This window comes from Canis lupus, chromosome 21, assembly GCF_048164855.1.
Source record: "Canis lupus baileyi chromosome 21, mCanLup2.hap1, whole genome shotgun sequence".
Classification (NCBI taxonomy): domain Eukaryota; kingdom Metazoa; phylum Chordata; class Mammalia; order Carnivora; family Canidae; genus Canis; species Canis lupus.
This window is the reverse complement of record NC_132858.1, coordinates 7,279,846-7,292,368: the sequence shown is the minus strand read 5'-3', so window position 1 is coordinate 7,292,368 and position 12,523 is coordinate 7,279,846. Positions and strand designations below refer to the sequence as shown.

General features: G+C 57.4%; 1 protein-coding gene across 8 annotated transcripts in view; it reads right to left on the bottom strand.

Moving 5' to 3' along the window:
• The window catches only part of TPCN2 (two pore segment channel 2), a 66,240-nt gene that overhangs the window by 41,642 nt on the left and 12,075 nt on the right, over nt 1-12,523 (bottom strand). For 7 of the 8 annotated variants that reach the window (XR_012013734.1, XR_012013733.1, XM_072790277.1 and 4 more), the window contains exons 8-19: nt 11,833-11,935; nt 10,772-10,837; nt 9,782-9,846; nt 9,244-9,341; nt 8,564-8,645; nt 8,259-8,345; nt 7,358-7,477; nt 7,150-7,209; nt 5,202-5,330; nt 4,443-4,492; nt 2,947-3,046; nt 940-1,011 (exon numbers count right to left, since the gene is read on the bottom strand). Coding sequence is in view for 6 of the 8 variants with exons in the window: in XM_072790277.1 (XP_072646378.1) it covers nt 940-1,011; nt 2,947-3,046; nt 4,443-4,492; nt 5,202-5,330; nt 7,150-7,209; nt 7,358-7,477; nt 8,259-8,345; nt 8,564-8,645; nt 9,244-9,341; nt 9,782-9,846; nt 10,772-10,837; nt 11,833-11,935 (1,032 nt within the window). In the remaining 2 variants the exon portion in view is untranslated. The remainder of the gene's footprint in view (nt 1-939; nt 1,012-2,946; nt 3,047-4,442; nt 4,493-5,201; nt 5,331-7,149; nt 7,210-7,357; nt 7,478-8,258; nt 8,346-8,563; nt 8,646-9,243; nt 9,342-9,781; nt 9,847-10,771; nt 10,838-11,832; nt 11,936-12,523) is intronic. The other variant, XM_072790278.1, reaches the window with a different exon arrangement.

The window sequence follows — 12,523 nt, the reverse complement described above, 5'->3', positions numbered from 1 at the left end:
CCAGAGGGAAGGGAGGGAGGAGCTGCCACCACCAGGGGAGCCACAGAGATAAACTGGAACCCAAGGGGAAAGACCAAGGCAGCCAAGGAAGCGAGGCTATCTGTCCTTCTCCAGGACAGGTGTGGCAGGAAGAGGGGGGAGAAGGACCCCTGTGCAGTCTTAGGGTAAGAGGTCCCAGGGGAGGGGCAGGTAGGCTTCCTCAGGAGGTGATGCCCAAGGAGCACCACCCAACAGCCTCACGTCACAGAGAGAAGAGGCTACCAATGGCCTCCGACCTGTCCCCACCTATCCCCAACATGCCAGGGGAAGAGGAAGGGGCACATGTCCTGGCAAAGCCAGTCCCTTCTGGGCATCTGTTTCTTCTGCTGGGCTTCGAGCCTAGAGCAGCACCAGGGGCTCACCCGGGCTGGGCTGTAAGCAGAGCCAACAGCACCTCAGGTCAAGCCTGGCTCTGGAGACAGGGGACGTCATGGCTCTCTCTCAGCCTACACGGCAGGAGGTCTTGCAATGGCTCAGGGCAAGGCGGGTTGACCAAAGCCCCATCTGGGTCTGTGTGGGCTTCAGGGCCCCCTAGTACCCCTCACACTTTTTAAAGTCAGTGTCTCATTATGACCCATGATCCAAAAAATGGAGGGACTCAAAAGTGACCAACAGGATGTCTGGCAAAGAAAGGGAGCGTGGTTGGGCAGTGCTTCCTACAGACCAGCCCAGAGGTCGGCTCTCGGGAACGGCAGGGGGCACTCCGGCCTCCCGGGCCTACACAACATGAGAGCCACCCCAACACAGTGCCCTCCTTCCTCCAGAGCAACCCGCCAGCCGCGAGCTCACTATATAATCACCCATTGGGAGCTGCAGCCTCCCACAGAGCCCAGACTCCCCGGAATCGAAAGCCAGCTCCACGCCCCACCCCGACAGCCAGAGCCTGCCACCCAGACTCACCACCAGGATCCCGCCAAAAGCCCGCATGTTTTTGATCAGGTCCAGGATGGTACTGGCCACCACAGCCATTAGCTGAGGACAGAAGGAAAGCATGGCCCTACTCTTCCTGGTCCCACCGAGGAGACACCAACCCTGCCCACTGCCCTGACCCTGACCAGGGCAGGACCAGCGAACTACCAACCCACACACCCCACAGCCACCCATAAATACCCACACATGATCATATGCACATGGAACGCACACATTCATACATCCCCATCCACCCACCCAGTCACATGCAGAGACACATACCCATACACACTCATGCACACCCCACACACTAGATGTGTCTCAATTCTAAGGCCCTTTGGTGAAGCCACAGTTTGCAGGAGCTCAGATCACACTGCCCAGTGACCCACTAAGGCTGCGTTAGCTCCTCTCTGGTCTGGAGGCTCCAAAGCAGCACAGGCCTGAGGTATCCAGGTCAGCCCTAGTGATCAGGTCTGAGAAAGGGAACCTGAGAGACCCACCCAGGCACCCCAGCTCCAGAGGGCTGCTCCCCTGACACGTAAACCTGAGCTTTCTAATTAGCCTGTTTACCGCACCCGATGTTAGATCATAATGCTAGATGCCGACAGAGAGACACCACGATGCACGTGTGTATGCACGTTACTATGTGCAAGCATACAGGCGCGCTTGCATGTGTACATGTAACTGTGTGTGGGTACAGTTATGTGTGGATATAGCACATGTGCACGCATGGTACAGCACGTATATAGTATAGTTACGTGCTGTGTGTACATGTGAGATTGTACTTCTGGATCATGTACGTTTGTCATATGTACGCATGTGATTAAGTGTGTACATGTGTTACCAGTGGGTGATTATATTGTGTGGTTACACGCATGGCTGTGTGATATGCATGGCTGTGTTGGGGTTACATGTACTTATGACCATGTGTGTTTATGTGCGGTTATGATCACACGTGTGATCACATGCATATGTGCCCATGTGTATGCATGTGTGACCACATGCATGTGAACGTGTGTAGCTTATGTGCTCATGTGTGTTTACCACATGTGTGTAAGAGTACATTGTGATCATATACATATATGTGACTTATACACTGATCACATATGTGTGCACATGTATGATCACATGTATATGTGTGGGTGTGTGCATATGCATGATCACGTGTGTGTGTGGCTATGTAAGGGCATATGCATGCATGTGGGTATATGTGTGCATGTGTGTGATCACATGCATGTATGTGGCATGCACAAAGTCCCTGGTGCAGCATCCCATCTGCACCCAGGGTCCCCAGGCCACCTTCACATGGGAAATTCTGCTAGGTGACAGGTAGCCCCGGGCAGCACAGGCACACGAAAGAACAGATAAGCACAGGGGAGGGACTTGGACAAATAGGAAGGGGTCTCATGTCCTTGGGTTTCTTTTCTTCTGGAAAATTCTTAAGCAAACAAACAGGAGGAGATAACTCTACCTCTGTGCTGAGTGGGCACTTGGCCTAAATACCCTGCTCACCTGGCCTCCCTCTCCTCAAGCCTGGTGTCACTCCCTGCGGGTATAGGGAGAGAAACTGAGGCTCGCAGATGGTCACAAGCCACTGGGTTCCTGCACTGGGTGTCCTGAAGATGCACACCCCAGCCAACCATATGCCCCACTCCCACTGGGGGGCCTGGGGTAGAGGGCCCTGGCCAAGCCCACCTCTGCCCCTCATTACTAGAAGCTATGAAGAGCTTATGCCAATGGCCTTCTGGGAACCTCAGGACACCTGGGAACAAGGTGGTTCCAAGAGCTCCAGCCCCAGCCCTCTCTCTCCTCGTCCATAAATGTAGGGCTGGATCACCCAGCAGCAGGGCAGGGGACACATCCCCAGGGGACCAAGGTAGCCAGAGGGACAGTCCTGGTCTCAGTTCCTCCCTGGTCAGGCTCACCCACTCTCTAGAGCAATGTCACAGTGGGAGCAGGACAGTGGGAAGGTGAGGCAGGGGTCAGACGTCCACGGACCTTCATGCTGGGGATGATGCGCAGGAACCGGAACACGATGAGCATGTTCACCAGCCGGGCCATGTCCCACAGCGACAGCAGGCCCAGCATCTCTGGCTTCCTGGAGAGACACACAAGAGACTGGTTGGGAGAGCCTCAACATGCCAGCAACAGGAAGACACAGAGATGCAGAGAGCGAGGCGGCGGGTGGAGGGGGTGCTCCATCTCAGGTACAGGACAAAGTCTGGATGGTACATCCCTGGCAGCCCAGGACAGCACTGGCCAGGGCACAGCCCCTCATGGTGGCACCTCGGCTATCACACCCCCCACCTTACAAAGGAGGCCACTCAGGTTCCAGATCCCGGAACACCCAGCTCAGGTCCCAACAGAAGTAGAAGAGACCTGCTCCCCAAGCCAGTCCCCTGACCCCAGCCCTATTTCACCCCTTTTTCTGACCTCATCTGAGATCCCTGTTGGCTGACCCTGGCTCCTGACCCCATCCCCTGTCCTGTGGTCCCATTCTATGTCCCGGCCCCTCTTGGTATTTCTCAGGGGCTTACTGGGCTCTCATTCCTATTTAAATTGAAACTCACTCTCACACAGGACACTCCCCTTGTGATTCTCAGACAAAAGTACACGGTGGGCTTTCAGTGAGCTTTACCGACAAGCCAGCCCTACAGCTAGCTGCCCGGCACAGGGGACCACTGCTCCTGAGGCCGGGGCTCCCGCCAGGCCACGAGGGACCCGCCAAGGACAGCGCCAGCCCAACTGTCTGCCTGACATAAAACCTTCCTGGCTGGCTCTGCAGCAGCTGACCCTAAACAGCCAGTCTTTCAGCCCCACTCCCCATCTCCAGCACCTTCTAGCTGCCCCACTAAGACATCTCTATCCCAAAGAGATACCAAGATACCAGAGCGGCCAAGAGGCCCAAGGCCAGTGAGGCCAGCACACACACACTGCAGGGGCAGCTATGTCCTGGGCACCGCGACCTCACAGCCACCACACTTCAAGGCACCCAGACATCTAGACTGCTATGTGGCCATAACAGGGGTGGTGGGACTCACAGCAGCCCCGGCCTCCATCATCTTACAGGGGGCTAACCCGACGACCAGAGTGGGAGGTGACAGGCCAAGGTGACACAGCTCCCAGCCCGACTCCAGGGCTCAGGGATCCCGCCAGCCCTAAGCTGGGCATCTCCACTCCCCAGGGCACTGGGGGCCGCACGCCCCACCCCGGTGCTGGTGCCGAGGCCGCTGTCCCCTAGAGACTTGTCAAGGCTCTAGGAACGCTATCATTCTGACAGCGAGTTAGGACACGTTCCCCAAGAGCGACGAGAGGGGTCTGCACCCACAGTCCTCAGTGGCCAGGCTCTGAGCCGCCAGCTCTCCTAACACTAGGGCGCTTGGCCCGGGAGTCAAGCGGCCCGAGCAGGCAGGCCCACAGAGAGCGCACCCCCCCTTGGGGCCTAGCAGGGCGCTGGTTGCTGTAGCCTCCCTCGGTTCTCTGCAGTCACATACCAGCCTGGGTGTGGGAATCGGTACACAGCCAGAGTTGAGATCTCCAAAACCTTTAATTACAAAAGAAGAGAAGGCATCGCTACAGCAACGTTAATCTAGGCGGCTTTCCAATGAATTATAAAGCTCGTGTGTAACATGTTCCCCGCAAAGGGGCATTTGGGGAGAAGTCAGAGCTCTATCCTCGACCCCATGGGTTGGTTCCAAACGTGGGACTTCCTGCAGCTGAGAGACTCTCAGGTATCAGGAAGCAGCAGCCCGCACATACGGAGGGCGGGATACCGGAAAGGCTGGCGGGGGCCCAGGTCGAGGACAGACCAAAGGCCCCCGTCCCAAGGGGCCCGCAGTTCCTAGAAACACGAATGAATGCAGCACCAGCATGGCTGCTGACACACACACACACCACGCGTGACCCTCTACTCCCACAGCTTCTGGGGAAAGGGTGCCTGGACCCCTGCCTCTCCTGCCACCCACAACAAGGTCCCACGGTCCTGAGCTCTGTGGCCGGGGCTGGTGAGCCAGCGAGGCCCCTCTCAGGGGCGGGAGAGGCAGCCTGCCTCCCGACGTTCAGACACGGTGGAAACCCGGTTCCTACAGCCGCTCACAGGAATGCCAGCCCTCTGCCACTGGAGGCAGGAGCCCAAGGTCCTGGGGCCCTCAGCTCCCGAGGGCCAGCCTGAGATGGACACAGCACAGAGCACGCAGAGAGCACGCCGCCCACCCGGAGAGGCCTATCCTAGACTGGCCTATCCTAGACTTTACCAGCAGGACGACGGTGAGGAGGCCATCAAACAGGTTGCTGGAGTATGACAGGTACCCCGGCAGGCCCAGGGCGAACACCTTCAGAAGCAGCTCCAGCACGTAGTACAGGATGAAGACACAGTTGAGGATCTGAAAGGAGGACAGCTACCCAGTGCTCAGTCCCGATCTGCACCACGGGCCTCTCAGGGCTGCTCTGCCCGCGTCCCCACCCCCACACACCCCCACACGTCTCCAGTGCCCCCCTTCCTGATCCATGCCGTCAGGGGACTGGCCTCAGTGGTAACCCACACAGCTGCACCCCCAGCGCATGCTCACCTGGCCCCACATCTCCCACCCCACATCCTTTCTGTGCCTGCAGGCCTGGGTCACCCCCAACCCACCCCACCAGCTCCTGTTCTGGCAGTGGCTCCCTCCCCGTGGCTGCCACCCAAGCCCACGCCCCCGGTGCTCTGCCCTCACTCCTCCAGTCCCCATCTCCACGGGAACATCAGGGCGACCTCTAACAACGCACATGGGCAGGGGCCTCCCTCGAGGGAAGGGAGTGTCAGAGGAGGTCTAGCATCTAAGGTGACCACAGGCCACTGGGTCTCTTGTCTTATTTGAAGCCAGTGAGTAAAATACAGAGGACCTCTTCCCTTGATGGAGGCCTCACGGCACCGCCCCCGGGGTGCACAGAGCCACAGTGGGGTGGGGGGATCGGGTGGGGGCACAAGGGGTCAGATGAGCACTGCGGTCACCTCGCATAGGGGTCCAGCCTAAATTTCCCATTGTTAGTGCTGCCCCATCCACACCCATGAAGAGGTCGCTGTTAAGGCAGGAAGAACATTTCTGACCCTGCGTCCTGAGCCATTACCATAGGGCAGAGCAGGATGGAACTCTGCAGGCACCCCAGAACCCCCTGCGGCACTCCCGAGACCAGAAGCCCCTCACAGACAGTCATGCTGACCATGATGCTCAACAACTACTGCTAAAGAAGACAGACTCTAGGGGCGCCTGGGGGGGTTCCACCGGTGAAAACGACTACCTTCGGCTCAGGTCATGATCCCGGGTCCTGGGATTGAGCCCCACACAGGGCTCCCTGCTCAGTCGGGGGGGCCTGCTTCTCCCTCTCCCTCTCCTCACTGCTCATACGCTCTCTCACTCTCTCTCTCTCTCTCTCTCAAATAAAATCTTTGAAAAAAAAAGATAAAATATAGGTCAACTGCATCCAACTTGATTTTGTCAAGAGTAAAAACCAACGGTGAGTTACTCACTAGGAGACTGAAGCATTCCAGTGTCATCCAGAAATAAAGTACAACGGAAATAAGACTTTCTTAAAGTATAAAACAAAGGAATTTCAAGCATCAGGTCAGGAAAACCATTTTTTCCATTTTGATGCTAAAGTCTACTCTCTGTTTAATACACGTGACATTCTGTGACAGTTTTACATCAGACAAATCAAGCTGTTTCCTACATAACTAATTAAAGACCATTCACTCACTTCAATCAATTTTAACACTGTTCACAAGATCTTTCATTAAAATAACTTTAAAATACCTGCTTTGTTAGGGTTCTGGCATTAAATAACATAGGGGTGTTGCTATTTTGCTTAAAAATCCAAAACAAAAAAATGGTTTTCAAATTCCTAAGGAGATTGACAAGACCTAGTAATGTTAAGAAAAGAGCTCACAATTCCAGAAAGGGCTGAGCACTGGCTGAGAAGCAGCCCCGAGGGGGAGGCTCCAATCCCAGGGCCAGAGAAGCCCGGAAGACGCCTTGGCACACTTGCGGCCTGCACCGCACCAGCCTCTCCCAGGCCCAGCACCCACTCCTGTTGCAGCACCCCATGATGGAAGGAGTGGCTCTGCACCAGAAGGGCCCCAGGGAGGGGGAGGCTGTGCCCTCTGCTCCCGCTGACTCTTCCATCACCCTGGCGAACGCCTGAGAGCAGCGCGGCCCCAGAGCTCACCCCTAGGACGAAGTCGTCACGGTCCTCGGGCAGCACATCTGCATCCATCACCAGGAACACCTGCAGAGCCAGAGCGGCAGGCAGCTCACCAGCCCAGGCCGGTGCCGGGGTGCCACGGCCAGTCAGGGAGCTGGGAGGAGGGGCAGGGGCCAAGGGGGTGGGCAGCGAGGCGCCTCCCACGTCCACACGAGGGCAAGCCCGCACTCACAGAAACAGACACAAGGTTCCCAAGGGCGATGAAGTTCCCCAGGTAGTCAAAGTAGCGGTGGCTGAAGAGGAACTGGGCACTCTGCAGGAAGGGAGACCCGTACTCGGGCCGCGGAGGGTGCTACGGAGGGAGGGAACACACCCAGGCTCAGAAACACGAGTCTGCAGGAGGCTGTGGCTGCAGGGAGCCCGCCACTGCCCATACCACCTTATTCTGGAATTCGACTTTTTTCCTACCTCCTGTCTTATCCAAGTGTGTCCAGCCTAATAAAATAATCTCAAACAATGGAAACAGTTGCACACACTAAAATGTTCATCGCAGTCGTCTCTTAACACCAAAGAAAGCTAGAGAGAACCTAAATGGCCACAGACAGCTCAGGGAAACCACAATATAAGGCAGCCATCTAAATGGACACCAAGTGCTACACGACAAAAACTATTCTGGGAAAAAATATGACAATTACACACTAATAACTGAAAGCTTAACACGGAACAGGGCTCTTGCGGATGCAGTGCTGAGCTGAGGCCGAGGCTCATCTGGTGACTTCACAAATTGGTGTCAACAACAAAAAAATGAGGGCTTTGGACAAACTCAGGACTCTCCTGGGGAAGGACACATGGAAGTAGTATAAGTCTGTCATGGAGACAGGGAAAATCCTCTAGAAGGTTCCTCTAGGTCAGACGTGACCCAGGCCACTCTCTGTGGTCCGTGAATTTCATGATTGACAAAACCATCCCAGCTTCTAAGAGCCAAGTGCTCTCTGTTCCCATCTGTCATCCTAGGGGCCAAAATTCCCAGGAGGGCAGATCCTGGCACTGACCATTAACGGTCACCCAGATGATCAATACCAATAGGTGCTGTAACCTTCCCAGCTCCCCCCAGGTGGCCTGGCACCAGTTACCTCTTTGATCACTCTTTTGTCAAACTCATTGAAGAGTTTCTGAAACTCGTCAGCTGACAGCAGGTCATCACCATAGGAACACACCTTCTGCAAAAGAGGGAAGCAAGTCAGCCGGGCTCAGCTGGGAGGGGAGGAAGGGCCGCCACAGGAAGGTGCACTATCCCCGGCCCCACCCGGCCTGGGCCAGCCCCAGGTGATCTGAAATGACAGCCCTGTGCTGAAAGGGGGCAGCTGGCTGAGGTGACCATCAGGAGGGGCCCAAAGCCCAGGCTGGGGAGGGCAAGAGGACGAGGGGGCTCTGGTACCTCCACAATGGCCTGTTTGTGGGCGCTGTCCAGCTGGACCTTCTGAAGCACCTGCAGGAAGTCCTGGGGCTTCACCCCAACTCTGCGAAGAAGACACCCACGCCCCAGTGAGCCCAGCTGGTACAGCCCACCAGGGCACCCGCACCTCTGACCTGAGCTGTGCCACATGTGACTGAGTGGCCCTGGGCAATGACAAGGGCCTCCGTCATCTAAAAACCCCCAAAGACACTACTGTCCTGCCTTCAAGAGGAGCACACGGGGCTCAGAAGTGGTCCGCAGCACAAAAGAGATACGACAGGGCAGCTCATGAGCCATCGGGATCATCACCTTCCAGACACCACCTCCAGACCAGGCGGAGGCAAAGACATACGTCCCAGGCCCCGCAGGTTCCAGCAGCCAAGCACAGTGGTGCAGGAAGGGCGTGAGCCAGAGGGGAGGGCCAAAGCCAGCCAGCCCTCATCAACCCACGGGCTCCAGGGGTCATGAGGACAAATGAGTCAACCCAGAGAATGACAGCCCTGCAGTGCCAAGGATGTGGTGTTTCGTGATTCCGAGGCAGCGCTAAAATCAGGCACAGACCCCAGAGAGCTAGGAAACGCTCCATGGAGCACCTAAGGATTCCCTCCCCACAGCGGCCCCCATCTCCCCAGGGAGAAGGGCCCCGGGAGCCCTGCACTCACCGTTGAGGATGGGCTTCCCCCTCCGCGGTCTTGGAGAGGACCTCATAGGCAGCCCGGGCTCCCAGCCGCCTCCGGAACAAGGAGGTCTGGAAAGACTTCTACAAGGAAAATGGCTCTGAGTGGTGGTGTTGGGCCTCCCCCTGCCACACATCCCCCCCGCCCCTGGCTCGTGCCCAGCGGCCTCCAGGGGCACCCTGTCTGCCTGCAGCTGGGGAGCAGCTCTCACCCCCTCGGTCACCAGAGGAACAGCCAGACTCTTCATGGCCCATGGATTCACTAAGGTGCCTATCTGGGGTGCCCAGTTCTCCTGCGTGGCGGGCTCGGGGCCACTCACGGTGGAGCTGCGACCTCACGGCCTCCCTCTAGAGAAGAGGGAGCAGGGAATGGCCCCTCGGGGGAGGATGTGGCAGGAGGGAGCCAGAGGGCAGTGCAGAGACCCCCGGGACCACCACCCCCCTGGGCCCACCCGGTAGCCGTGCCCCGCTGGGCCTCCAGGGGCGGCTCCTCACAGAGGAGCAGAAACGGCAGCCCGGCTCACCATCAGGTAGCCCCGGAACTGATTGTAGATGATGGCCGTCAGCAGGTTCATCAGAAACAAGCTTCCTTCACGTGAAAAAGCCACAGTCAGTGGGGAGCAACAGGCAGACGGCAGAGTCCACAAGGAGCAGCAGCATCAGGGGCCCAGGGCTAGGGGCAGCACCCAGGGGTGCCAGAGGGCCAACACAGGCACAGCAGACCCACAGGGGCTGGTGAGCAGGGCCTGGACGACCTCAGAGCAGGGGGAGCCCATCAGTCCCGCCAGGGGCCTGGTCCACATGCAGGCCTCCCTGTCCTCATCTACTGAATACGCGTGCCACCGGGCCTGCCCAGCCACGGCCACTGACGACAGAGGCTATCGGTGGCCACAGACTGAAAACCACGAGGCGGGCCACAGTGAGGCGAAGTCACGAGGTCAGAGGGTACACTGAGATGAGGTCACAGGGTCAAGAGGGCACACTGACGCAAAGTCAGCAGGGAGGGCACGCTGAGGTGAAATCATGGGGTCAGGGAGGACGCACTGAGGTGAAGACACGGGGTTGGGGAGGACGCAATTAGGTGAAGATGTGGAGTCAGGGAGGATGCAACGAGGTGAAGATGCGGGGTCGGGGAGGACGCAATGAGGTGAAGACGCGGGGTCGGGGAGGACGAACTGAGGTGAAGACGCGGGGTTGGGGAGGACGCGCTAAGGTGAAGACGTGGGGTCAGGGAGGATGTACTGAGGTGAAGACACGGGGTTGGGGAGGATGCACTGAGGTGAAGACATGGGGTCAGGAAGGACGCACTGAGGTGAAGATGTGGGGTCGGGGAGGATGCACTGAGGTGAAGACGCAGGGTCAGGGAGGACACACTGAGGTGAATTCAGCAAGGAGGGCACACCGAGGTGAAGTCATGGGGTCGGGACGCCACACTCACACCTGAGCATTCAGGATCTTGCCACTGGGGGCAGGATCTTGTCCCAAGTGACGCCTACAGATCCACCGGAACTTACCTATCAGGGTGAAGACTATGAAAAAGATGGCATAGGCCCGGTTCCTGGAATACGCAGGAGTCATAACTGAGAGAAAGAAATTAGGAGAAATTAAAACGTGCTCACAACCTCAGCCTCCAATCTAATTCCCAACACGGCCCCACACAGTCTGCCCTCTCAACAAAAAGAAGGGCTCTGACTGGGAGACCTAGGAGGCCTTCTTGCCCCAATGCTGACCCTCACGCCTCTGCTCACACACCCTTGGAGTGGGGAACTCACTGCTTTTCCAGGCTGCTCCTCCTTACACTAAGCTGAAACCTGCTTCCCTGTGAACCCCCCGCACCCCAAAAGCTCAGCTCTCCCTTGGGGGATTTGCTAGACTCACGGGACACGTGAGGACAGTGCTCAGGGTGTCCCACTGCACAGCTCTCTCTGGGTGTGGAAGCTGGGCCTGCCCTCCCGAGAAGGTCTCTCTGATGGGGGGATCATCCCTGAGCCCAAGACCAAAGTCTCGAGCCAGGGTGGCGAGGCCACAGCCAGGCCCTAAAGGCCCACAGCACCTCATCCTGGCCACAGCCTGGCCCAAGCAGAGAGGCCCCAGCACAACCCCAAACATGAGCACCACAGCCACCTAAGACCCAGGGCTGGTCACCTTCAGGGCCGAGCCACACCCCACAGCTGGGCCCAGGTGGCGACAGGGAAAGTGGCTGGGCCTCAAAGATGAACCCACCAGGGAACACGCCAAACACACCACCATTTGTCACCTTGTTCATTCTTAGCTTCTCGGTAGAGTCAGGAGACGGGAAAGACAAGGTGAAGGGAATAGAGGAAAAAAAGAAGGAGGGGAGGGAGCAAAGGAGATGAGAAATAATGCAAAAAAAGAGGAAACAGGAAGGAAAAGAGAAGAGACAAATAGAGAAAGAAAAACAAGGAAGGAGCGAGGGAGAGAACCCAACGTCCTCCTTTTCATCCTCCACCCAGCGATAAAAAAAGCCCTCCACACTGCTGCCTCCCAGAGCCCAGAGCTGAGGCTCCGCACGAAGCACACCCACCCCCAGGCCCCATGCCCCCTCCTCACACACCGTCGGGGTTATTGGCAGTGGTCAGCAGCACCAGCAGGGAGGTCAGAGCCTCCGGCAGGTTGCGAAAGTAGATCAGCCTTTCCCGGTCCTGCCCATGGTCCTGCTGAGAGCAAATGTGGCAGCTCTGGGGTCACCAGGCCTCTGCTCCACCAGCTGAGGCCCAAGGCCAACTGGAGCTCCGTCCACTGCGGGGCCAGCATCCCCTGCCCTGCACCCCCCCCCCCATCATTTCCCACCAGACTCTGCCCTCACGGCCAGACAAGACCTAACTCGGGGCCTCTGAGCCCAAGAGCCAGTGCCAGGAAAGCTGCACAGCCCCCGAGACACCGGACCCCGAAGCAGGTCTGCTCAGAACTGTGGTGAAAAGCTCTCAGCCACACTGGCTGACACAGACACAGCATACACCATTAGTCACACAACCACATGGACAAATACACGGATGTACAAAGACACACACAGAGCACACACCCAGGTACAGAGACACACATCCAGCACACACAATGACACAAACACACACTCAAGAGATACAGACATGGGTTCCTTTCACAGGGAAGTGCACACACACACACACACACAAAGGGAGCTCCAGGTCTTCCAGAGTCAGAAGGGACAGTCCAGTCCTCCCTCACGGACAGTACAACCTGAACCCAGTATTGCCACAAACTCAAGGGACACTGGCCTCACTGACTAC